General features: G+C 44.0%; 1 protein-coding gene across 2 annotated transcripts in view; it reads right to left on the reverse strand.

The window, feature by feature from the left end:
* Positions 1–26,655, reverse strand: part of IGDCC4 (immunoglobulin superfamily DCC subclass member 4) — a 48,960-nt gene that overhangs the window by 13,991 nt on the left and 8,314 nt on the right. For both annotated transcript variants that reach the window (XM_016428246.2, XM_056808583.1), the window contains exons 2-14: positions 21,330–21,680; positions 20,913–21,054; positions 19,636–19,769; positions 18,025–18,165; positions 8,823–8,978; positions 7,284–7,697; positions 6,240–6,404; positions 4,846–4,983; positions 3,670–3,840; positions 2,816–3,055; positions 2,410–2,511; positions 1,758–1,941; positions 281–408 (exon numbers count right to left, since the gene is read on the reverse strand). In XM_016428246.2, coding sequence (XP_016283732.2) covers positions 281–408; positions 1,758–1,941; positions 2,410–2,511; positions 2,816–3,055; positions 3,670–3,840; positions 4,846–4,983; positions 6,240–6,404; positions 7,284–7,697; positions 8,823–8,978; positions 18,025–18,165; positions 19,636–19,769; positions 20,913–21,054; positions 21,330–21,680 — 2,466 coding nt within the window. The remainder of the gene's footprint in view (positions 1–280; positions 409–1,757; positions 1,942–2,409; positions 2,512–2,815; positions 3,056–3,669; positions 3,841–4,845; positions 4,984–6,239; positions 6,405–7,283; positions 7,698–8,822; positions 8,979–18,024; positions 18,166–19,635; positions 19,770–20,912; positions 21,055–21,329; positions 21,681–26,655) is intronic.

A 26,655-nucleotide genomic window follows, 5' to 3' on the forward strand; every position in this document is an offset into this window, starting at 1 on the left:
AACAGCCCTGTGAGGCAGGCATAGATTATCACTCCCATTTTACAGGTGAAAAAAGCAAGGCTCAGGAAGAGTAAGTGGTTTTCCATATTGAATTAGATGAGCTACTAGGTGGTCAGGTCAAGAGAAGAACTGATTCCAAGGCCAGAGAGCTATTCCAGCTACAAAATAAATCCTCATTAGAGGAAGAATCTTAAGGTGGCTGAGTCAGGCCCTGAACAGAGGAGAAGAGGCACTTCAAGGGTGTTAAGGGGATGAGGAAGGCAGTTACAGAGTCACTCACTGTCAGGCAGAGTAGAACGTTCCACCACGGAACCAAATGGGCCATCCACGCCTACCCCGTGAGATTGCACTGCAAACTCGTATTTGGTGAATGGCTTTAGCCCGCCAATGAGGATGTCCTCGCCAGAGCTGTCAGGGCAAGAAACCAACAGAGCCCTGAGTTCAAACCCAGCCCTCCCTGTCCCAGCATCCGCCATTGCTGGGGCCTGTCCCACCAGTCCCCCACTCTCCTCTCTGAGGTGGGACACATTTGTAGGGATTTCCAGAATCACTTAGCTTTGCTCAAAGGTCCTTTAACCCTATTAAATCAAGTCATATCCAGAGGGCTGGGGCCCTGGATAATTCAAGTTTATATTCATTTTCTTTTCTTTAAACCCTTACATTCCATCTTAGAATACTATGGCGGGGAGTTAGGTGGCTCAGTGGATCAAGAGGTCCTTGGGTTCAAATGTGGCCTCAGATACCTCCTAGCTGTGTGAGTCTAAGCAAGGAAGTCACTTGGTTCCCACTGCCTAGCCCTTAGACTGCTCTTCTGCCTTAGAATCAATACACAGTATTATAGAAGGTAAAGATAAAAAAAAAGAAAGCAATCAATATTATGTATTGGTTCTAAGGCAAAAGAATGGTAAGGGCTAAGCGATTTGTTGCAGAGACCTACAGTTAGGAAATGTCTGTGGCCAAATTTGAACCCAGGACCTTCTGACTCTTTTTATGGAGCCATATAAGCTGCCCCTTGTATCTATTTCCCAACTTGAAATTTCAACTCTAAGCTACCTCCTCTAGCGAAACTTAATAGGTCAACCCAAACAATACGATGCCCCTACCTATCCGCTCTCAACATAATTTTGTCATCACTCTATGTGGGTGTGCGTATAGTTATCCCTTCCACATCACAGCACCCCCATGACATGGAAAATCCATGTAAAATGTTTTGGCCCTCCCTTCACACTAGAGAAGTCTGATTTTTCTTTTATGTGGTATTTATAGTACCTTATTGTACATTTTGGGTTAAATACGCATTTCTGAGTTTCTAGACTTTTCTGTGTCATCTGCTGGTCTTTGTATGCCGTCTTTAGCTTCCTCAAAATTCTAAAAAATTCCCATTTAATTTCTCACCTGTGGCATATCGAAATGGCTCTGGGGCGAGTCTCGATGTGGAAGGGATAGCTGTACGTCCCTTCCGCTCCCCTAAAAGGTAGGGATTCCCTAAAGGCAGGTATCCTCATTAGACTGGGAACTGGCAGGAGCAGGAGGACGTCTATTTTGTAGCAGACGCTAGTACTAAGTCCAGGAGGCTCTGGCCTCTGGGGGCTTAATTCCCATGTCATATCCCTTTCTTTTTCCTACAAATTCCCAGTTCTGAAGACCAGGCTGGCCCTGAGTGCAGTCCCTGACCATCCGCACTGCCCAGAGGAGCAGGGGGCAGTGAGGGGTCCCTAAACGCCTCATGCCGCGTCTCCCCCCATGCATTGCCTTACCTGGTGTAGTAAGTGACCAGGGAGGCATTCCTGAGCCCCCAAGGACTGAAGCGAACTGTGTAGTTGACAATCTTGACTGTGGTGAAGTCTGGTTTCTTCCACCGCAGCCAGATGGATGTGGAGCTGTTTGACTCTGCATGTACATGGGCTGGGGGCAGAGGTGGGCTCTTCTGTACTGGTGGATCTGGTAAAAGGGAAGCAGGGAGGAGGGAAGAATGAAGAGTTCAGTCCAGGCCATGGCATGACTTCCTACTAGCCACTTTGAATTTTCTTTTCTTTTTTTTTTAACCCTTACCTTCTGTTTTAGAATCAATACTGTGTATTGGTTCCAAGGCAGAAGAGCGGTAAGGGCTAGGCAATGGGGGTTAAGTGACTTGCCCAGGGTCACCCATCTTAGAAATGTCTAAGGCCAAATTTGAACCCAGGACCTCCCATCTCTAGGCCTGGCTCTCCATCTGCTGAGCTACCCAGCTGCCCCCACTTTGAATTTTCAAGGAAAATACACTGAACTAGAAATCCGGATGCTTGGGTCCCAGTTCCCATTCTGCCTCACTCATATTTTGGTCTATTATTCTAGCCGGATGACTCTGGTGCTAACATGGTGAAAACAGAAAGAGGGGAGCTGACCTCTAACTCCCAGCCCAACTCTTACCTGCTGCAGGGGCTCTCTCTGTCTTGCCCTTCCATACGGCTGCATAACCATCTTCATGCTTGTTGAATGCAACAAGCTTCACTTCATAGAGTCGTCCAGGTGCTGGAGAAGTGACCAGAGACCTTGATCCCTGACCCACAGGGTCATAAGCCCTAGGGTCACTGACCCAACTTGACCTCCAAGAATTCTATGATGGGAACCCCAAATTCTGACCAACCTCCCCTCCCCAACCCATCACCAATTAGAGATTCTGATCCTTGACTTCTGGTATCCTAATTCCACTCCCCAGATTCATGGATCCCTCAAGTTGAGCATTTAGGGATGGGGCCCAAAGGGAGGGATGTATAAGATTCCCTCCCCTTAAAGGTCCAGAGGCTCCTGGCCTCCTTGCCCATTCCTTCCTCACCTAGCTGCGTTAACTCATACTGCTTCACTTTCTTCTTGAGTCTGACAGGTCCCACATCCCAGACCTGGTCCCCCCGACTCCCACCGCCAGAAGATCTCTCTTCGCTAGTCTCCTCAGCTCCCACCTCCCTCCAGTACAGCTTGTAGCCTGAGATCTGGATAGGGTGAGGGGGTGGTTGCCACGTCACCACCAAGGATTCCATTCTTGCCTTGACCTTCAAATCTGAGGGAGCAAAGGGGACTGGGTGCAGGTGAGAAAGCAGAGCAGTCAAGGGATGAGGATAGGAGGGATGAGATGAAGGAGGAAAATGGATACAGAAATGTTAAGAGAACAAATGGGAGGGAAATGAGTGTTTGGAGGAGATGGAGGAAGAAAAAAGGTTGGGGTAAGAAAAAAAAGTATTTAATAAGTCTCAAATGCTCATTCAAATGGATATTAACATGAATCCCCCTTTTCTGGTTCTCTGGGGGCTACATTCTCCCCCCCAATTAAGCACAGTGCTCACCTCCAAATCCATTTTAGAGGTTATGCTAAGAACAGGTCAAGGTCTACAGACTTACTCATCTGCTCTGGCCCCAAGCTCCTATCAGAGGGAAGACTTTTATGGGCATATTCACACTTCGATAGGGATACACAGAACACTAGATACGAAAACACACTCTGACAGGAGCACATACCTCTGTCACAGACATGAACACACACATCCTCACAATACACGACAAAACACCCACCCAGGAATTCAAACCCATGGAAACACATCCACAACACACTCCTTTCTGGTCTTTTGCCTGCATATACAGACTCCCCTCCCTCTTTGTCCCCTTCCCCCCAGCACATCCCTCTGCTCTCCATACTGTGAGTCTGGTTTTCTGTATTGGGCGTTCGGTGCTGTGTCCATTGGGAGGGGGCCCCGTAGCCTGCGCTGGTGCCTGCAGTGATGCGCACCCTGTACACTTTGTTGGGCTGTAGTGAGTATAACATGAGCTGTGTCTCATTCCCAGAGACCTCAGTGGAAAAAACTTGATCTGTTAAGGCAGGAAAAGGACACAAGTTAGCAATAGCTTTGGGACACTGACACTTGGCCTCCCAGAGACTTGGCCCTGGACATCAAGACTCAGGGCTCTCGGATGCTTGGACACTAGTTCAAGAACAGAACATATACCTAGGTTTGCCCAATCTAAACTAAAAGAAATTCACCCAGGAGGGGTGCCATAGCTCCACACTGCCTTCTCTTTCCAAGGTAGGGGGTCTCAACAAAGCCAGGGAATAGGAAGACTCTGCACTCACACACCCTGTTGCATCACCTGGGACTGCCCACCACTTCAGAGCCAGGGGTGTAGTGGGGCTAAGGGGAAAAGAGAGGGAGATGGGAAGCCCCAAGGTCCTGTCTCCATCTTGCTTCCTGTTGAGTACCACTCCTAAACCCAGGAGAAAGAAGCCCCTGACTCAGAGGAGACCCTAAAACCCATCTGTCCTGTTACTCGACTATATCTGGCATCCTGGTGCTTAGAACAGCGCTGGCACCAAGAAAGGAATTAATAAATGCTTTTTCTTTCATGCATTCATTTCTCCATTCCCTACTTTCAGCATATCCACAGATGTCATCCTCTCAGCTTTAAGCTAACCTATTCTACTTGCCTTTTTCTCTGTGCATCTCCCAGCCTACCCTTCCCTTCTTCCCTCGCCCACATCACTCTCTTCCCAATTTCTCCTGCTACAGGTGACTCTCACTACCCTGCCTGATGCCCACATACCAGGGCAATCTCTGTTGACCTACTTCTACCAGACCAGGACAGAGTCTGAGATCTAAGTGGACCCTTATCCCACACTCACCTTCCCTCTCTCTCTGCTTCTCTCTCTTACTGTCTGTCTTAGTAACAACTCTAAGATAGAAGGGCAAGGGCTAGGCAAACAGAGGTTAAGTGACTTGCCCAGGGTCACACAGCTTGGAAATGTCTGAGGCTAGATATGAACCCAAGTCCTCCAGACTCCAGACCTGGCACTCTGTGCTACCTAACTGCCCTACTCACCTTCTCTTAATGTGCAGTAGTCAATCTTGTATTTCACAACTTTCCCATTGCTCAGGGAGGGCGCCAAAGGCAGCCAGGTCACTCGAATATCCCCAGGAGTAGTGCTGGACAAAGAAAGCTGAGGTGCAGCGCTGGGGACTGAGAAGTGAGTATTAAAGGGGGGTTCATCAAACTGATGAGGAATTTAGGGCCCCGAGAAATTAAACAATTTGTTCAAAGCCACAGCAAACTAGTGGAAGAGTCAGGCTAGAATCTCAGAGAGAAGTAGAAAAGGTGTCCTGGTGAAAAACGAGGAAGCTAGAGGAGATGATGCCCAAAGCTTCCAGACCAGTGGTGCCCAAATCAAATAGAAAAGGGAGCCGCTAAAACCATCCCTTACGATCCCTACAGACTGTGTATTGCTGACTTATTTTTGTTTGTTTTTTGTTTTTTTTAAACCCTCATCTTTCATCTTGGAATCAATACTGTGTGTTGGTTCCAAGGTAGAAGAGTGGTAAGGGCTAGGCAGTGGGGGTTAAGTGACTTGCCCAGGATCACACAGCTAGGAAGTATCTGAGGCCAGATTTGAACCCAAGACTTCCCATTTCTGGGCCTGACTCTCAATCCACTGAGCTACCCATCTGCCCCCTACATATTGCTAACTTTAAAAAAAAAGCTTAAATTTAAGCTCATCTTCTGAGTATCAATTCATTTCTTTTTAATAATCTCTACATTTTGTCTTAGAATCAATACTAAGTATTAGTTCCAAGACAGAAGAGAGGTAAGGGCTAGGCAATGGGGGTCAAGTGACTTGTCCAGTGTCACCCACCCAGCTAAGAAGTGTCTGAGGGCATATTTGAACCCTGGATTCCTTTCTCCAGGCCTGGCACTCTATCCACCTAGCTGCCCCTATTCCCCACCCTTAATGAGAAACCTGAATGGGACTTGGGAAGCCCCTGCCTGAAAGCATATTTTTGGCTCTCTTAGCATGGTTTCAGGGCTAATTATTTAGTTCACAGCTCGCTCAGTTAAACACTGGTTAGGGGGAAGCCGGGGACCAGGAGAGATGGCATAGTGGGCAAGAGTCCTGGTCTGAAAGACAGGGGTCTGCAATATTGACTCTGTCTCTCATAGACTGAGCAAGTCATGCTAGACCTATCCGTTTCCTCATCTGTCATTGGGAGCTAGTCACCTGCTTTACCCACCTCCTGCACATAGCTGTTGAGAAGAAAAGATGAGATGATGGATACAAAAGCACTTTTCAAGGGGAAAAGTTGTAAACATGTTTTAGGAAGTATTATGATCAATGATGAGATTAAGGGCATCTCTTGGACCCCTCCTCCTTCCTGTCATCCCCCTCCCCAAGCCGGGTCCCATTTCCCCATTCATCCCTCCCAATCGGTCATTGGCTATACCATCATCCAGGGTGTGGACAAGGGCAGGGGCTGAGGTGCGGCTGGCTCCCAACTGGGAATAGGCGACCACGTAGAACTCATAGTCGGTGTTGGGGTCCAGGTCTCGGACCTGCATCTCTGTGGTGTCATTGTTGACGGCAAATTGGTACTCCACATTGTCAGTGCCTGGAAGAGTTGGGATTGAGAGGGGGGGAAAGAGAGGAGGGGGTAAGGACATGAGAAATCACCAAAAGGCAGCTGACCTCAAGTTCAGTCTCAAACCTGAACACTTTCCCCCAGAGGCTGGCTTGAGTTGGAGGAGCTTATAGACCAGTCCTCTGCATCTAAAAAAAGGCCATAATTGCATCATTATGGATTGGAGGGGCAAAGGGAAATAGTGAAATGTTGCTTTTTACAGGTCTACCAGGACTAAAAACGCATGGTCTTCCTCAATTGTCTGTTCTTGTTTATGCCCCTTTCCTGAGGTCTTTTATTGCCAGAAATAGGTTGAGGCAGGATAGAGGACCCTGGGAGCTCTAGTCAGCATTCTAAGAATACCACAAAATTCCCCAATAACAAAACAAAATCTAGATCTAAAAACAACTACTTTTCAGGTCAGAATCAGAGAATTTCCCCCACATACATTTTTCTGAAAGCCTTTAAAAGGGCATATGATCCAGCCCCCTGCCTCTCAGGTGGATTGCCCTTTCCTTTAGCCCACAAAGACAAGACTAGAATCTTTCCTTCTTAAAGATCCACCAAAGCCTTTGTGTATCCGCTGGTTCAGTCTCTCTTATCCTCTGCAGCACCACCAATAATTCCTCCCAATGTATAACCCCAATCTCTTCCACTGCCATTCAAGCCCTATTCTCTCTCATTGGTTCCACCAGTGGGAGGAAGAAAAACACAAAGAGGCTTTAAGAAAAACACACTCCTTCTTTAGAATCTCCAGAGATCCTTAGACTTACTCTCTCCTTCCCCTTTCCCCCACCTTTGTTATTTTGAAACCAAACCTCTCCATTTCTTCTTATTGTGTCATAGGTAAGGAGTACAAGAGGGACATACCCAGTGCCTTCTGATAGTGAAGAGAAAAGCCGATTATCTGCTCACTGTGCAGCTCTGGACGCTCCCAGGACACTAGGACTGAGGTGCTGGTCAGTGGTGTGGCAGCCACTCTGGTAGGGGCACTGGGAAGCCCCTCTCGGACAATGACAGCCAGGCGAGCTGTGGCACATGCTGTACCCAGTCTGTTCTTGGCCACACACTGGTAGTAGCCAGCATCCTCCAGGCCAATCTGTGTGATGACCAAGCTGCCTCCACCAGCCTGGATCTTGACCCTCCCATTGGACAGCAGAGGTTCCCCATTCCGTAGCCAATGAAGTGTCGGCACTGGTTCACCCTCTGCCCGGCACACAAAACGTGCTGTACTCGCCCTCGTACGGGAGATGGTCTCTGGAGCCTGGGAGATGACGGGGGATGCTGGGAAGGACAAAAAGGGATTGTCTCCCTTCATCCCAGGCACCTCACCCAGCCTCCAGCCTCTTTTTCTCATCATGACTCAGTTTGTCCCTCTAGTTATTCCCCCAGACTTACTCTAACCTCTCTTCAGGTCATATTTTATGTTTCTCACTTTTCCTTATTCCCCATCCCAATAGGCTTCTACCCTATCATACCTTCTCCCACCATACACTCCTTCTCTAGAGTTAAGTAATTTTCCTCCTTTTTCCATCTTGGGTTGTAATAATAAAATACCCCCAGAACTCATTCTCTAGCTTCCCCTTACTTGATCTCCCAAATTCCTTCTTTTGGTGTCATCTTTTTTATCTAACTGCCTCTATCCCCTCTCCCTCACTCAATGCCTCCAACACCCCACTGTTTCTGTTCTAGATTTCCACTCCCACCCCCCTGCACTACCCACCTCTGGCCCCTTGCTCCCTTCCTTCCTAGCTTCCTTCTTTCCTTCCTTCCTTCCTAGTTTCCTTCCTAACTTCCCGGGTTCTTTCCTTCCTTCCTAACTTCCTCCCTCCCTCCCTCCCTTCCTAACTTCCTCCCTCTCTCTCTCCCTTCCTTCCTTCTTCCTTCCTTCCTTCCTTCCTTCCTTCCTTCCTTCCTTCCTTCCTTCCTTCCTTCCTTCCTTCCTTCCTTCCTTCCTTCCTTCCTTCCTTCCTTCCTTCCTTCCTTCCTTCCTTCCTCTTTACTTTCCATCTTAGAATCAATACTAAGTATTGGTTCCAAGGCAGAAGAGTGGTAAGGGCTAGGCAGATTTGAATCCAGGACCTCCTGTCTCTAGATCTGGCTTTCAATTTGTTGAACTACCTAATTGTTCCCTTTATTAGAAATTCAATTTCATTATAGTTTCTGTTCCAAATTCTCTCCCCGCCACCTCTATTGCTTTTTTACATAAACGTTCCCTAAACCCACCCTGCTACCTGCCTCACATTCCTCTATATACCAACTGAATTCACTCCACTTTCTGCCTTGTTGCCCATTTCTCAGTCAGACACCAGACCACTTGCTCCCACAATCCTTTTCCCTTTAATTGCTCCAACCATAGGACCACCCCAATTTTTCTGGCCCCCAACCCTCTCCAAACCCCATTCTCACCCAACACCCTGAGTTCAGCAGCAGCTGTGACAAAATGTCGTGTCCGGGGCTTGTTGGCTCGGCAGACATAGACACCAGAGTGATGGGGCTGCGTGTGTGTGATCAATAGGTTTGTGCGTCCAAGGACAATGACGTCTGTGGAGATTGGCTTTCCATCTAGAGGTAGAGAGAAGAGAGAAGTCCACTGGGGAGATGCCCACTTCTTCTGAAAATCTTCCCCTACCCCATCTCTGGAGCTCAGGTTGCTCAGATAATCTAGGCAAGTGGGTACATGTTCTAGATTCACTTCCTCAATAAAATAATGCAAAAAACTAGTTAGGAACACCTTCTTCCCTACCTCTCTTAAGCCAGGATTGTACTAAAGGTTTTTCTGGTACAACTTTAGTCAGAGGGTCTAGGAACTTCTAAAATGTGTGTGCATTTAACAACACCTTCTTGGGAGGCAATGAACTGGAAACCAACTAGATGTCCATCAAATTGGGGCAAATTGCAGGCTAAAAAAATTGTGAGATATGGAATATTCCTGAGCGTCCTGAGCCAGATCAAAATATAGTTCCTATATGATTTTAATGTGTTGACTTATTTCTCTAAAAATGTATATAAAAACATGTATGGTTTTCCAATTCCATGCCAAGATCCATATGTATGGTTTAGTGGTCCCTGTTTCTTTTTTCTTTTTAATTTTATTCCAATAAAAAAATTTACACATAAGTTTTCCAGGATTACATGATTCATGCTGTCTCCTCCCACCTCTTCCCAACCCCCTTCCTGGAGTTGACAAGCAATTCCGTTGGGTTATACATGTATTATCACTCAAAACACATTTCCATTATATTCATCCCTGTTTCTTTTTAAATTTTGATACCACTGCTCTAGAAAATGATGCAGAGAAGCATTCAGAGAAGCATGGGAAGATTTATATGAACTGATGTAAAATAAGTATTAGGAAAACAATATACAATTATATAAAAGGAAAGAAACAGGACAAAACAAGATTGAATGCTATATTCTTTTTTCTTTAAACCCTTACTCCCATCTTAGAATCAATACTAAGTATTGGTTCCAAGGCAGAAGAGTATTAAGGGCTAGGGGATGGGGATTAAGTGACTTGCCCAGGGTCACACGGCTAGGAAGTGGCTGATGCTAGATTTTTGAACCCAGGACTTCTTATTTCTGGACCTGGCTCTCTATCCACTAAACCACGTAGCTGCCCCTGTTATTCTTTTAATGGCCAAGCTTGTTTTCAAAGAAGAGATGAGAGAATAAATGTATCTCCTATCCCTTCTTTGCAGAGGTAGGGGCTATGGGGGTATGGCACATTTCACATATTGAGGCAGCTAGGCACTATAGTGGACAGAATACAGGACTTGGAATCAGGAGGACTTGAGTTCAAATCCTACCTTAGACATGTAAGAGCTGTGTGACTTTGGATAAGTCATTTGGCTTTTGTCTGTCTGCCTCAGTTTCCTTATCTATAAAATGGGGATGATAACAGCATCAACCTTAAGTGGTTGTTATGAGGATCAAATGGGTTAACCTACGAATAGTGCTTTACAAACTTTAAAGCATTCTATAAATACTAGATATTATTATTATTATTACTGTCAGGCTAGATTGATCTGTTCACCAGTGGCTAAACTGCGTTTTCTTCTTCTCGTTGTTTATCACTTTTTGTTCTCTCCAGGGGTGAGGAATGGGTGGGAAACATATTCAGAAATGAAGGTGATAAAAAGGTAAAAGATTTTAATAAATTAACTTTTTTTTAATTTAAAAATTTTGAGTTACAAATTCTATTTCTCTCCCCCAACTACTGAAAAGGCAAGCAATATGATAGCTATTATACATGTGAAGTCATATAAAACATTTCCATATAAAATTAATTTTTAAAATATACATGTGGTGTAAAATCCAGTGGAATTGCTCGTTGGCTATGAGAGGGGTTGGGAGGAGGGGAGGGAAAGAACACAAATCTTATAACCATGGAAAAATATTCTAAATTAATTAAATAAATAAACAAAAAAAATAAAATATACATGTGGGAAATAGATTGAAAGCATTTTAAATGCTTCTTGTCCTGAGAGTTGTACATCTCTTTCACCTACTTTCATTTCAGTGTATTTAAGAACATTTTATTTTGAGTAATATTTAATTTTTTCCCCAATTACATATTAAAACAATTTTTAACATTCTTTTTAAAAATTTTGAGTTTCAGGTTCTCCCTCCCTCCCTCTCTCTCTCTCTCTCTCTCTCCTTCCCCTCTCCCTGAAACAGCAATTTGATGTAGGTTATACACATGCTATCATGCAAAACATATTTCTATATTAGTCATATTGTAGAAGAAGAAACATATTTTTAAAACCCCCAAAGAAAATAAAGTGAAAAACAGTATGCTTCCATTTGTATTCAGACTCCATCAGTTCTTTCTCTGGAGACATTTGTCAGTCAATGAAAAGTCCAACTGAAAGCTTCCTCAGGACCCCAAAGGACAAGGTGACTGTCATGAAGTAACAAGTATGTATGTAACGAGGCAATTCAGATGAAGAATGTATAAGGATAGGAGCCAGCAGGACTTGGATTCTAGACCTGACTCTGTACCAACCTGCTCTATCACCCTCACTTAATCTCTCTCTCCCTCCCTTCCTTCCTTCCTTCCTTCCTTCCTTCCTTCCTTCCTTCCTTCCTTCCTTCCTTCCTTCCTTCCTTCCTTCCTTCCTTCCTTCCTTCCTTCCTTCCTTCCTTCCTTCCTTCCTTCCTTCCTTCCTTCCTTCCTCCCTCCCTTCCTTCTTTCTTTCCTTCCTTTCTTTTTCTCTCCTTCTCTCTCTTTCTTTCTCTCTCTTTCTCTTTCTTTCTTCCTTCCTTCCTTCCTTCCTTCCTTCCTTCCTTCCTTCCTTCCTTCCTTCCTTCCTTCCTTTCTTTCTTTCTTTCTTTCTTTCTTTCTTTCTTTCTTTCTTTCTTTCTTTCTTTCTTTCTTTCTTTCTTTCTTTCTTTCTTTCTTCCTTCCTTTCTCTCTCTTTCTCTCTCTCTCTCTCCTTCCTTCCTTTCTTTCTCTCTCTCTCTCTCTCTCTCTTTCTCTCTCTCTTTCTTTCTTTCTTTCTTTCTTTCTTTCTTTCTTTCTTTCTTTCTTTCTTTCTTTCTTTCTTTCTTTCTTTCTTTCTTTCTTTCTTTCTTTCTTTCTTTCTTTCTTTCTTTCTTTCTTTCTTTCCTTCCTTCCTTCCTTCCTTCTTTCCTTCCTTCCTTCCTGCCTTCCTTCCTCTCTATCTTTTTTCAGTCTTTGTATCTTTTTCTCTGTCTTTCTCTGTCTCTGTCTGTCTCTCTCCCACACCTCTTACTTCCTTTCCTTGCAGAAGGGCAGTCACATAGATAAAAAGTACTTCTGTCTCTTCAGGTGACAAATGAGATCTTTACATTTACAAAGTGCTTTCCTCACATAGTTACCCTGTGACATAGTTGGTGTGAATATAATGGTTCCTATTTTAGAAATGAGAAAACTAAGACTAAGGGGAGTTTAAGTGACTTTCTCACTATAAGCAACTAGAAAGTGTCAGACCTGATCTGACATTGGTCTTCCGAATCGAAGCCAGGTGTTCTCTGATAATTATATCATATTACATGGGCAGAAGCATTTACAGAGCAAAACCCCCTGAAGTCCTATCTTGACATCCCATCATGGTAAGGAATTAGCTTTGATCATTCAAGTTATTCCAGCAGAGCACAAATTCTTTGTTTTTGTTTTTTTTAACCCTCACTTTCTGTCTTAGTATCTGTTCTAAGAAAGAAGAATGGCAAAGGCTAGACAATCAGGGTTAAGTGACCAGGGTCCCACAGTTAGGAAACTTCTGAGGCCAGATTTGAACCCATGACCTCACTACTCTAGTCTTGGTGCTCTATCCACTAAGCTACCAGCTGCCCCAGAGCACACATTCTTGAATGTTCATGGGCTCATAAATCAAGGGCTAAAAGGGATCTTGGGGGCCATGTAATCTAAACCTTTCATCTTACAGATGAAGAAACTGAAGCCAGGGAGGTGATGACTTGTCCAAGGCCATACAAACAATGAGAGACAGAGGTACAATGGGATTTGAATCCAACTATTTTTTAAACCCTTACCATCCATCTTATAATCAACATTGTTTACTGGTTCCAAAGCAGAAGGTAAGGTAAGGTAAGGGTTCAATAATGGGGGAGAAGTGACTTGCCCAGGATCACACAGATGGGAAGTGTCTAAGGCCAGGGTTTGAACCCAGGACCTCCCATCTCTAGGCCTGGCTCTCAATACACTGAGCCATTTAGCTACCTCTCAAACCCAACTCCTTAGTCAGTGTCTTTGCCAATGCCAAGTATATTGAGTGATAGACCATAATTACTCTCTGAGTTTCTGCCTAGACACATATGGAAAAAGTCATCATCAACTGAAGTCGCTATTAAAAAAAAAAGAGGCAAAATGGTCCTAATAAGATTGCTTTTTCCTTCTGGGCTGAGAACAACAGAAAGATGCTCAAAAAGGGGATCGAAAGTAGCAGGAATGACAATTTTTAGACCAGAGAGAGATATTCATTTAACTGCTGGTTTTCTAAATCCCAGAATCTATTCTCTATCTGTTATTCTAAATCAATTCAAAGAGAAAGGATTTCATAGATTCCACCTTTGCATCCCCAGGACCCAGCAAAGTGCTTCCTGGGAAGCAGACCCTTGATAAATGCTGGTTGAATTGTTTGCTGGAGTTAAATGGTTGCTCAGCGTGGCACAAATGTGAAAGAATCAATCCTAGTATCTTCAGTGAAAACAAAAGAGCCGTAGCCATGGCACGATGGTGCTTCCAGGTGCTTCCAGGTGCCCCCGTCACATGTCCAAGGACATCTTTTCAAGGGGACGCTTAGTTATCTCACTGTCCGTATTCATGATAAAAGTAAGCAAAATGACCATCATGGCATCAAATCACTGGAGTCTAAAAAAATTAGGGTTTTTTTTTGACAAAAAGTTGGATGTTTCCAGTTTTGCCATATTAAGAGAAGGCTAAATCATCGCCCCGGGAGGCTCTGTTATGGGGCACCCTGCAGGACTGGGGAAAGGGAAGGGAACAAACACTTTTTAAGGCACCACTTATAGGCTCATTCCATCCACACAACAACTCTAAGAAGCAGGTGCTGTTATTATTCCCTTTTTACAGATGAGAAAATAGTTTAATAGTTGACTTGTCTAGGATCAGGGAGCTAGAGAGTACCAGAGGCTAGATTTGAACTGAAGTCTCCCTGATGCTATGTTTGGCATTCTATCCACTGGGTCACCCAGGAAAGGAGGAAGAACCTAACAGGTGCTGGATATGACTCAGGCATCAGGAACAGACAGACTACATTGAACTCAGCATCTGTCCCCTGAGAGAAGCCTCTCGGAGGGGCTTAATTGCTCTCTACTGATCCTCTCTGGTCTGAGAGAAAAGCTAGAGCTGGAGGACCATCACAGCATCCTTTTAGAATATACTATTGTGGATTGATTGGACATAGTGTAAAATTATCTCAGTACCTGTTAAAGAGCAAATATGAGGTAAAAGAGGTTGCCACCATCTCATCAGCTCAAGAATAGAAGAGAAACAGGTTTATCCAGCAAGAGAGCAGTGAGGACCAGATTAGGGTGGGGGTGCAACTAGCAGAGAAGTAGCTTTGGGTGATACAGATTGCCCCAAAGGCAAAAGGAAGAAACATTTATACAGCATCTATTATATGCCAGGAACTGCTAAGCTAAGACAAATATTGTCTCGTTTTTTAACAACTCAGTGAGATAGTGCTCTTCCTCTTCTCCCCATTTTACAATTGAGGAAACTGAGGCAAAAAGAAGTTAAATGACTTGCCTAGGGTCACACAGTTGGTGAGTATCTGGGGCCACATTTTAACTCAAGTCCGCCTGATTCCAGGCTCAATATCCTATCCACTGTGCCACCTAAAGGTACGAAGGACTTTCAGTCAAGAGATGTGAGTTGCCCTAAAGACATGGTTTTCCTCACGCATGTAGAAAACTCTCATAGAGTTCATAGAGGAGACTCTCCTCTAGGGGCACTACAAGAATTGGTGTTGGTTTATGGGTGGATTGTGATGCTTTGATTATTCCTGCATTTGGGGGTCCAGTACAGCTCTCTCATCATTTCCCACCTGGCTGATCTCTTGACTCATCATTGCCTTCAGGAATTCATCTTCTTGCAACATTGCATCATTTCTGAAGCTTGCATCTCCTCCGCCTCCCTCGCCCTGGGACCCCTTTTTCCTGCTCACTGGAGAGGGTGGCAGGTAGACATGAGAGCTCCTTTCAGACCCTCCATTTAGGAAGGGAGACCAGTGTAGATGTCTCATCATTTCCCACCTGGTTGCAGGTCTTCCTCATCCCCCCATACACACACTAGGGTCCCCTTTCCCTCCTTTATTTTAAAGGTAGCTACAATGAACATCTTTAGAAAATAAGTTCCATAAAGGAAGGGATTGTTTCACTTATATGCCTAGTACCTACCACAGTGCCTATTACATAATAGAAACTTTAAAAATACTTGTATTAAAAAAAAGAATTCTCAAAATGGAAATAAATTCTTACAGATTCTTTCATTGATTTAAGAGGAGCAGAAGGCACTTAACACAGTGCACACTGAACAACAACACACACAAAAATGAAGTTAATGAAATCTTGATAAGAAATGAATGGTTATGGAAAGACACATGAACCGATGCAAAGTGAAGAGAGGAGAACCAGAACAGAAAGTAAGAATTAAAGTATCATCAGCAAAAAAAGATTCCAAGACAACCCTAAGAGGGGACTCTTGATAAAAAGCCACTAGCCTCAGCCAAAGAATTGATTTCAGATCAAAGCATTCCATCCTTTAGTTCCTTCATAAGTTTTTTTTTTTAAACTTACCACCCATCTTAGAATCAACATTGTGTATTGGTTCTAAGGCAGAAGAATGGTAAGGGCTAGGCAATGGGGGTTAAGTGACTTGCCCAGGGTACCACAGCTAGGAAGTGTCTGAAGCTAGATTTGAACCCAAGATCAAGATCTCTTGGCTCTCTATCCTCTAAGCCACTTAGTTGTCCTACCACTTTTGATTTTCAATATCTATGAAGGAGAAGAAGATAGCAAAAGAACGGGGAAGAAGGTGTAGATTTGCAATATTAAGATATGATTATTCCCCCTCACAGGTATTACCCCAATTTTTATAGGTGAGGAAACTAACAGAGAGTTTAAGTGACTTTCCCAAAATAATATTGCTAGTAGCTAGTGGACCTAGATTTATTAGATTTTTAATTTTTTGAGAGCAGCATCCATTACTTTTCATATTTATATCTCCTGTATTAGTCCAGTGCCCTGCACACAGTAGATTTTTAATAAATGCCTGCTTAACTGATTCTTCTGACTCCTAAGAACAGTGCTTTTTTCAGCTATCATACTGAAAATCTTCATCACCATCTTCGTACCTGACTCACCTTCCTCACATGTAGATATGAGGACCAAATAAGAAGATGGACCCAAATGGTGATCTCTGCTTACTACCTGTGTTGCAGTTATTGGCATTCACCAAGGCATTCACCAACATCACCTTGGATGGTCGGCTATTATATATATATATATATATACACACATATATATATATACACACACACATACATACATATATATACGTACATATGTCTAGATATATACACAGGTATCCCTTCCACATTTCGGGGGTTAGGGGTGAAGCACCCTTTAGATCTGGAAAATCCATGGAAAAGTTTTCGTCTCTTCATACTAGAGAAGAAATCTGATTTTTTTCTTTTTCTTTTATGGAATGTTTACATACACATATATGTCTATATATATATACATGAGTATTCCTTCCACATTTCAGGGACTAGGGGTGAAACACCCCTGGGATCTGGAAAATCCACAGAAAATTTTTTGGCTCTCTCTTCATACCAAAGAAAAAAATCTGAATTTTTTTCCTTTTATGGGGTGTTTACAGTACCTTATCATAAAATTTGGGTTAAGTATTTGGTCCTAGGCTATATGTAGGTCAATGTTAAATAAAAATACTGTATGAAGAAGAAATTTTAAAAATATAAACAAATAAAGAAAAATTTTTGAAAGAAATACATTTGAGAATAATAGTGCACATACTGCATGTACAAAGATACATTTAAAAATAAAAACAGTACATACATTTTATGCCCTTATGATTTACTAAACAAAGATATTTCTACATTGCATGTGTTGTCTGCTGGCTTTCACATCATTTTTTAGACAGTTTAACTTTTTACTTTTTTGAAGTTTAAAAAATAAATTGCATTTATTTTTGGCGTTAAAAACATGTTGATATTATACAATATTATGAGTATATTTTATGCATTTCTGAGTTTCTAAACCTTTTCTGTGGTTTTCTGACTTTTTGCATGCTGTCTGTGTCTTCCATAAAACTCCTCCAAAATTCCCATTTAACTTCTTATGTTGACTCATGATATATCAAAACTGAGATGGGGAAAGTTGCAATGTGGAGGGAATATCTGTATGTCTCTATAGGTCTGTATATGTAAATATACGTCTTCTCTCCCCATCTAGAGAGCAGAGATTCTATCTTTAGATCCCTCTCAAGGGTAGCTAACACATTGAGGGTCTATACATGGTAGGCCCTCAAGAAATATTAGTTGATTGAATGGTTCCCAGGGAAAGATAAAAGCAATTGTGGTGTATAGATAAAAGGCATCAAAGATAAAAGCACTCTATACATGGAAAGCCTCAGGATGAAAGATTTATGCCTGGCAGGCAGCTTTCAAGATCATTTAGTCCAACACTCATTTTACAAATGAGAAAAAACAGAGTCCTAGAGAAAGGATTTACAGAAACAAAGAGGCTGAGCTGAGATTTGAACCCTTGTCCTCTGATTTGAGACCCAGAATTCTTTCTACTATTCCACATTGGACTGATTGGAGTGGGGTCCTCCGGCAGGCTTCAAACCTTAATAACTCCTCTCTTCCCTCAAAAGGGACTTTGAGAGAGAGGTTACCAGACTATCAGCCAAATCCTTGCTCAACATGGCCCATCTGTCTCGACTCCGATTTAGCTGCTCTTCAGAGTCCGATGAAAGTTTCAATCTACAGGTTCTAGAAGATCCTGAGGCTCCATATCACTCTTTCCCAGGATCTTCCCTCCCTGTCCTTCCTTCTCCATCAGCTCCATTCCCTGCACTCACCCTGTCGGATCCAGGACACAAAGGGAGTGGGGTCAGCTGAAGCCATGCACTCCATCACCACACTCTGACCAGCGACTACTGTGGTATTCTCTGGTGCAGCCACAATGGTCACGTCCCCAACACTAGGGGGAAACAGGGATCCTGGAGAAATATGGAAGAGACGAGTATTATACTTAAATTTTTTCTAAGGGCATTCTTACCATTTTATCTTATTTGATCCTTGCAAACAGCTTTGTGAAATAGGGAAGACAGAGGTTCTCTCCTTCCAACTTAATCTTCCTCTCAACCATTTGACAAGTAAAGAAACTGAGGCTCAGAAAATGAAATTATTTACTTGAGGTCAAACAGTGAGAGAAGTGGGACTAGAACCCAGGCCTCTTGATTCCTACTGAAATCTGGTCTATTAGAGAGCTGAAAGTGAGTCATTCTTATATCCCCAATTCAGTATTCAGAGACATTAGTAGACTAATTTCAGATAAAAATGTCTTCCGTGCTGTTTCTCCTCTCCCGTTCCATTCTAAGACCAGATGAGATGAAAAGTAAAGCATTTCAAAGATCCCGAGTCCTCCTATCAAGTCATGGGCTTGAGCTCCCCAAAGACAGTATGTTAGTCTTGGTCTGTTTGGCAGATGGAAGCAGAGACAGACCTAGACACTCTGAAGAAGCCAAGGGACTAGAGATTAGATATACAGAGGCACCCCTTTCCTAGTAGGTAGGCACCTCTTGGAGGAGATAGAGACTCTTTAATCTGGATTCAGGGAACAGAGGCAGCAGGAAGAGGGAGGGAGGGAATCAACTTATCTGGAAGCAAAGGAGTGGATTGGGAAGGAGGTGGGGAAGAGATAAAGAAGCAGAAGAAAGGGGGGAATTTGTTTAAGTAGAGATATATTCTCCCCGGAGAGCATGGAAGATAAGAGTAGGTTGCTTCCCCCTGCCCTCCTAAGCCTTTTGAAGACCCCAGAGCATAATCCCTAAATCTCAGCTCTTTGAACAATTGAACTGGGGTGGGGAGGAGAAGGCAGGTAAATAAGAGAGTTACAGGAGGCTGGCTGTCAAGGGGAATGAATCAGATAAAGTGCTTTCCTTCAGTGCCATTTTCATCACTTCTCCAAGTCCTAGATGGTAGCGTGATTTGGCAGAGAAAGTCTGCTAGTTCTAATTTTAACTTAATCACAGACTGTGATTGACTGTGGGCAAGACACTCCATTTTTCTGGGCCTTGGTTTCCTCATCTGTAAAATGGGGCATTTATCTCCTTGAAGGTAGGAAGCTGGGTTTGAGTCAGTCCAGTTCAAATTCATTAAGCATCCTCTATCTACTACTTATGAGCTCCTTTTAGTTCTAATATAGGACTCCTTAACTTTTTTTGTATCACGGACCTTTCTGACAATCTAGGAAAGATTATGGACCCTTTCTTAGAATAATGAAAGCAAATAGATACTACATTTTAAGTATTATGCATTTCCCCCATCCAATTTCATGGGTCTCCGAAACTCTGTCCAAAGACCTCATGAGATTTGGTAGACCCCAAGTTTAGAACACCTGCTCTAAGACTTGTGGCTTTATGATAGTCTAATATCATGGTAACATAACTCAACATCAACTCCCTCACCTTTGTGGACAACAAGGACAGCATCATGGCTGTAACGCTGGTGGGCAGTATTGGTGGCCACGCAGTGGTAGGTCCCTGCATCACTCTCTTGCACATCTACAATCTGCAGGACACCATTGGGAAGAGTGATGAGTCTAGGGGAAGAGATGAATTGTGAGATGAGCATGAAGAGGCAGAATAAGTCACTGTCACCAGAGATATCCCTTCTCCCAATGGTTGCCTCTGGCTTACATTCCACTTAGCTTTAAATCCACAAAATCACAGATTCTCAGAATCAGAATGGTCCCCAGGAGCTATCTAGTCCTGTACAAAAGTCCCCTCTGACAAGTGGTCACCCAGACTTTGTTGGATGACCTTTAGTTAGAAGCCAACTACCTAAAGAGGCAGCCCATTGCCTTTTTGATAACTGTAATTATTGGGAAATTTCCCCTTACATTTTCATACCAGAGTCACTAACGGGCTAGGAAATATGGGAGAAATGGAGCATTATCTCCCTAGAAAGCCCCAGTTAAAATGCATAGTAATTAGAAGGGAAAGAACCGATTAAAGAGTCTTCTCTAACATCTTCCCACTGGCACAGATTAATTTATCAAGCTATTGACTTGTTATACAGGAAGACCTAGAAAATATAGATAGCCTTGAGATGATGAAATATGGGGTGGGGAAGTATCCATAGGGGCCCTGGATGATAGGGAGCAGCATGGGATGTGACCGGACATCCTAGATTTTCTGAAAGTGAGAACACTGAGACACATTTCATAATTTTGCCCAAGGAAGGGATCATGGATGGGTTAAGATGGCGGAGAGAGTAAATAAGTCATTCTCCTTCCTAGAGAGTTTATGTAGTTGAGTTGCTGCTTAGAAGTTATGAAAACCAAACTGATCTTATATTCACATGACATGCATTAATGTTGAGGAAGGTGGGAACTCCTGACTCTAGAAGGCTAGGCTAAAAGGTCGGGGGTCTGGGAATCCAATCACTGTTGTTCCCTCCCCACTAGCCTTGTGGGAAAGTCAACAAGATGGTCCTTCAGAGTTCCGCCTTAGGGCACAGGTCATTTTGACCTCATTAGACTAAATGACTCTCCTCTGAAGTAACAAAAATCCAACATCTGCTATCTCAAGGTCTAGGGCAGTAGAGGGGACAGTAACTATTGGTTGTGATTTCTGGATAAGGGAGAAGATCCAGATTTTAAAGTTGGAAATTTAAAAATCTCGGGAGCTACCTGCTTCCCACCTTTTCCTCCTAACCCTGGGCCTTTCCAGGGGACACTTACCTAGGCTCAGAAGGCACTGCCATCTGGTCCTTCTCCCAGGTTATGACGGGGGCTGGCAGCCCTTCGATTCGGCACTCAAAGCGAGCTGTCCCATTCTCTTCCACAGTCTGAGGTTCCGGATGGAGAGAAAACTGTGACAGTGCTTTTTTTGGTGGAGGGGAGGAAGGAAGGGGAAGAGGGAAAGGAGAAAGAGGCAGAAACAGAAGAATGGGAAGAAAAGGCAAGTCAAAGAATTCTTAGAGTAGAAGGGATAATGTTTTGGGAAAGAACGAGCCATCTGGTCCTCCTCTCTGCCTTCAGGAAGGGTCGTACTTTTCTTCAACTTTTGTCTAATCCCCATCTCCCCACTAACAGAGAACCCCACATTCCAGGCCCCACCTTAGCTCAGTCCCACACTAGCCAGACCCAGAAACTTACTGGAGAACCTAATCACAGCCGCCTGGCTGGCCACCACTCCAAGGGGACTGTGGGCCAAACAGGAGTAGTTGCCCTCATTGTCCTCCAGGGCTTCAGGGGCCCCTCCATCCCTGCTCTCTTGAGGGGCTGCCTGGGACACCCACAGGGAACCATTGGGCAGGAGGTGCAGATGTTTTTTCTCCTGGATTGGGCTCCCATCCTTGTTCCAGGTCACTCGGGCTGGGGGCCCAGAAGGGGCAGGTACAGGGTTACAATTCAGCACCACTGCCTGCTCAGGCCCCAGGGTCACATGCAGCGGTCCCACTCCACAGCCCAACTCCAAGGACGTCTCCTGTGACAACAGCTGCTTTCCTGCAGGGACCAGAAGAGTGACTTTTCAATATGCATCATGGGAATGTGCGTCCCATCTCCCAAAGTCTCCAATTCCCCAGCCACCTCTGCAGGCACACCCTGGCTTCCCTCCACACTATTCCACACATCCAGCCCTGAACCAGTTTACAACGGGAAGGAGGCGCAGGGATTCACCCTTTCGTATTGGAATGCTAGGAAAGGGAATCTCAGAAAACTGAGCCAAAGAATGACTAAATCCCAGAGTCAGGGGTCATCTAGACAAGCCCATATGTGAATAAGAATAAGCATGTCGACTCCATTCCCATTCCTATGGCCTAAGCTGGAAGAACTCTGGTGAGGGGTACGTAACTCTCTAGAAGGAGCTTAACCCACTTGTTAGCTATAGTTGTCAGAAAAACGTCCCCTAATATCACCTGGGGAAGGGATACTAAATCAGGGTCAAGGGAAACAAGAGCAGCCAACAGCGTTTTTCTCCTAGACTTCAGCATGTCATTTTATTCCTCTCTGATGCACTCATCACATCATTTTATGTATTCTAGTTATCTGAGAGGGGTCAAAGCATAACGAGTGCAGAGAGAGGTGGCCTCAAAGTCAAGAAGACTTGGGTTCCAAGAAGACTTTGGTACACATTGGATTTGTGACCCTAGATAGCCTCTCAGGACCCCCAGGTAACTCTCTACCAGGGATTCTTAATCTTTTTTAGTGTCATGAACCCCTCTGGCAGTCTGATGAAGCCTATGGGCCCCCCTCTCAGAATAATGTTCTTTCACACAACCTGGGATGCTCTCTGCCACCTCCACAAAGAAGTAGGGGGTGGTAGTGTCTTCTCTGTTAAATTCTGTGGTCCCTACCCCTTGCTGCTCCCTATCGCCCAGGGCCCTCTACTTTCCTGTCCCCAAGACTGTGCTGAGGTTCATCTTTTGGGGGGAATATACTTATTCTTTGTAATTTAGATTTTTTTGTAATTCATTTTTCTTTTTTTGTGTGGTTGTTCTCATTTATGCGATTCTAGTCATTGTGTACATTGCTTTCTTGGCTCTGCTGATTTCCTTCTGCATCAGTTTGTGTAAGGCTTTCTATGCTTCCCTGAATTCATCAATTTTGTCATTTCTTACTTCAGAATAAAATTCAGTTACATTCACATATCACAATTGGTTTAGTCACTTCTCAACCAATGGCCCATTACATTTTTTTCAATGAAATCTCAAGAAGGGGAAAAGAAGTCTTTCCAACATTTCAATATGTGTAATTAGTTAACACCAATTAGTTTAATAGTTAACAATCCCATCTCTCTCAGATATTAAGGGAATCGGTTTTCTCTTCAATTTGGACGCCCTCTCCTAAAGATGCAGATCACAGTCCATTCGTGCCAGTCCACCCATCCCATGTTTGTGTGACTCTTGCCCAAGGCTTCCTAGATATCTACCCCAAAGGGTCCACCTAGTATGTTGAGAGCCCTCCCTGGTTTCTTCTGACATGGGCAGGATGCCAGGCTGGGTGGTTCACTTATCATCCCCCATCTTTATTACTTGCCTTCATTCAATGGGAAGACTGAAGGCAAGAGGATGAGATGGAGAGCTAATGTCATGGGGACGATGAACGTAAGCTTGGACAGACTTCAAGAGAGAGTGAAGGCTGAAGGGTCTGGCGTGCTGTGGTCCATGGGCTCACAAAGAATCAGACACAACTAAATGGCATACTAATCCTTATTACCCATCCAGCCCATCTTTTTTTTTTTTAATGATACATTTCCTTGATGAAGTCCTTTACTCCTGTTCTTTTTCTGGGTTCTTTGCTTGTTATTTTTGGCAGCTTGCTCATGCTTACCGTGTGCCTCTCAATAGCCCTCTATATGATACTTTCAATCCTTTGGAACCTGTTGTGTCCTCCACAGTTACCAAAATAACCTTCCTAAGCAACAGATCTGTCCATGTCACCTCCCCGTTCAAAACCCTTCTGTGGTTACCTATTGCCTGCATAATAAAAACACAAACCCTCCAGTGTGATCTTTAAAACCCTCCATCCTCTGGCTGCGAATCCATCTTTCTGGGGTTGTTTTATTTTATTTTATCTTGGCACACTGGATAGAGTCATGCCCTGAGATCAGGAAGACTTGAGTTCAAATAGTCTCAAACACTGACTAGCTGTGTGAGGTGGGCCAATAACCTAATCTCTGATTGCCTTGGTTTCCTCACTTGTAAACTGGAGATAATAACAACATCAGCTACCTCACAAAGTTGCTTTGAGCATCAAATGAGATCATATTTGGAAAAACACTGAGCAAAGTGCTGGCACGTGGCAGTCACTAAATAAATGCTTATTCTCTTCTCCCCAACGCTTCCTTTTCATCCAAACTGGCCTACTAACTCACCTCCTAGCTGGATATTCTGAGCCCTGTCTCTGGTTTTCATACCGCGTGCCCTACCCTCTGATCCCCTCTGACCCACCATATTCCTTCCTTGTCTCTTTTGTCTATTAGCATCCTTCAGCTTGGGGGCCAGGCAGACAGATAATACCTACTATGCGCCAGGCACCTGTGCTAAGTGCTGGAGAGGGAAAGGCAAAAGACAGAGTCTGCTCTCTGTGAGCTCACAGGCTAATGGGGAGAGGACATGAAGACAACCACGTACAAACAAGACCTACACAGATAAATTGGAGATATCCAGCCAAGGGAAGGCACTGGCGTTAACAGGGCTCTGGAAATCCTTCCAAAAGGTGTCAGATCCTAGATCCTCCCTCCCCACTCCCAGCTGTTAGTAATTTCTCTTCTCACAGGCTATCTTGCATTTACTAGTGTATATGTTGCAACCCCCAGTAGAATAGAATCTTCTTTTTTTAAGCCCTTACCTTTTGGACTTAGAACTGACACTAAGTATTGGTTCCAAGGCAGAAGAGTGGTGCTAAGGTCTCAGCAATTGGGGTTAAGTGAGTTGCCCAGGGTCATACAGCTAGAAAGTGTCTGAGGCCAGATTTGAACCCAGGACCTCCCATCTCTAGGCCTGACTCCCTATCCACCAAGCCACTTAGCTGTCCCCTAGAATATAATCCTCTTTTTGTGAATGCTTATTTATTTTTATAATTTATTTATTTTTTATTTCCATATTGTTCATTCTTGTAAGTGAATAATCATATAGTCAAACCCCCCAAACAAAAACCCAAATAAACAAGTGGAAAATCCTATGTTTTCATCTGCATTCTGACTCCCACATTTCTTTCTTTAGAGGTGGGCAGCATTCTTCATCCTAAGTTCCTCAGAATCATCCTGGACTATTGTATTGTTGAGAATAGCCATGTCTATCACAGTTGATCACAGAAAACAGTCTTCTTGAGGAAGGTGTGTTACATGGTACAAGAGATTAAAGGACTCCGTATTGAGAAGACTTCCAGGATCTCACCCTCTTCCCCTCCCTGAATTCTGGGTGCTCTTTAACTCTGCCGAGGTAACTTGCCTATAAAGGGCTTTTGGGAATCCTTTTAGAGAAAGATAAAACAGAGTGTCCAGTACTGTGTCTATGTGGCTTGGGAGAGGAGGAAGAGGGAGAGCTTGGGGATGAAGGGCTTGACTTGGCTTGGCTTGGCTTGGCTTGGCTTGGCTGGTTTCTCAGTCCAAAGGCTTCCTGTCTACTCTAGAGGCTGTGCAGTTGGTTTGGATTTCAAGGGAGAAAACCACACAGCACACAATCCATGTCCAAGGATCCTGCAACCCTCCCCCTACTCTCTCCTCTCCCCTCCCCAGAGCCTGTCCCTGGATTGGAAAATCCCCTGCCAAGATGGACAAACAATGGAAGCAGTTGGAGTAAGAGCAGCTGCTGGATATATCAGCAGCCTGTGTTTTTGCCATGGCAAGGGGAACTCTAGGAGCCCCTGCTGATCAGGGATCTAATTCAGTTTCTGAATATTCATGGCACAGCAGATGTCAAAGCCTCCCCACTTCGATGAATATCACCCCTGCCCAAGAGCACCAAATTATAGACTATAGATTGGTGGGAGAGAGGAGGGATGCTCCAGGGACTCTTCTTGGGCTCCTTCTCGTAGCTAACTCTTATTCCTCCGGCTGCTTCAAGTTCCAACTAGTTGTTGGGTAACTCTAACATACTTAGCGTTTCTAGTGTGTTTCTAGTCTCATCCTACAGCTAGTTACCACTTACTACCTGGGTGACTTCAGGCAAGTCTCCTCTCTGAGCCTCAGTTTTCTCATCTGGGAAACAAGATGATGGTGAAAGTTCAAAATCTTGTCCTAGATTAACAGTAACTGGAGAGCAGCTCTGTACCCCAGGATATGTTTTTTGGCATCCCTCTTGGTTAAGTTGAACACATAGAAGGTACTCAATAAATGTTTGTTGATCACTTAGTCAATTGATTGATGCAGTTTAATTTCCTTCCTCATTTCCTCTCCAACCCCCCACCATTATTTTTTTTTAAACCTCTTACCTTCCATCTTAGAATCAATACTGTGTATTGGCTCTAAGGCAGAAGAGTGGTGAAGGCTAGACAATGGGAGTAAGTGACTTGGCCAAGGTCACACAGCCAGGAAGTATCTGAGGCCAGATTTGAACCAAGGACCTCCTGTCTCTAGGACTGGCTCTCAATCTTCTGAGCCACCCAGCTGCCAGGCCCCCCCCCCCATTATCTTTCAATTTGCAGGGTGAGATCTCTAGCAGACATACAGAGCTTCTCCACTTGACCTTCCTTTTCTAACAGAATATTTTGCCCACTTAGAGGAGAAATGTGATTTGAGGAGGCTAAATGGAAGTTGGACAGAAAGGAGATTAACAGCCCAAGCTCCAGAGCCAGCCTGGGTGTCGCTCAGCAGGATTAGAGGGGCTCCAGCCTTTCTCCTACCCGAAGAGGATCCTCCAAGCTGCATTTTTCGATGAAATTTCAAGAAGGGGGAGTCAATGGGCAGAGGGGGAGGGTCTTTCCACCACTTCAAGATACCTAATTAGTTAAGCTTAGGAAATGCCATAAAAATTAA

Source organism: Monodelphis domestica, chromosome 1 (genome assembly GCF_027887165.1).
Source record: "Monodelphis domestica isolate mMonDom1 chromosome 1, mMonDom1.pri, whole genome shotgun sequence".
In the NCBI taxonomy this organism is placed as follows: Eukaryota; Metazoa; Chordata; class Mammalia; order Didelphimorphia; family Didelphidae; genus Monodelphis; species Monodelphis domestica.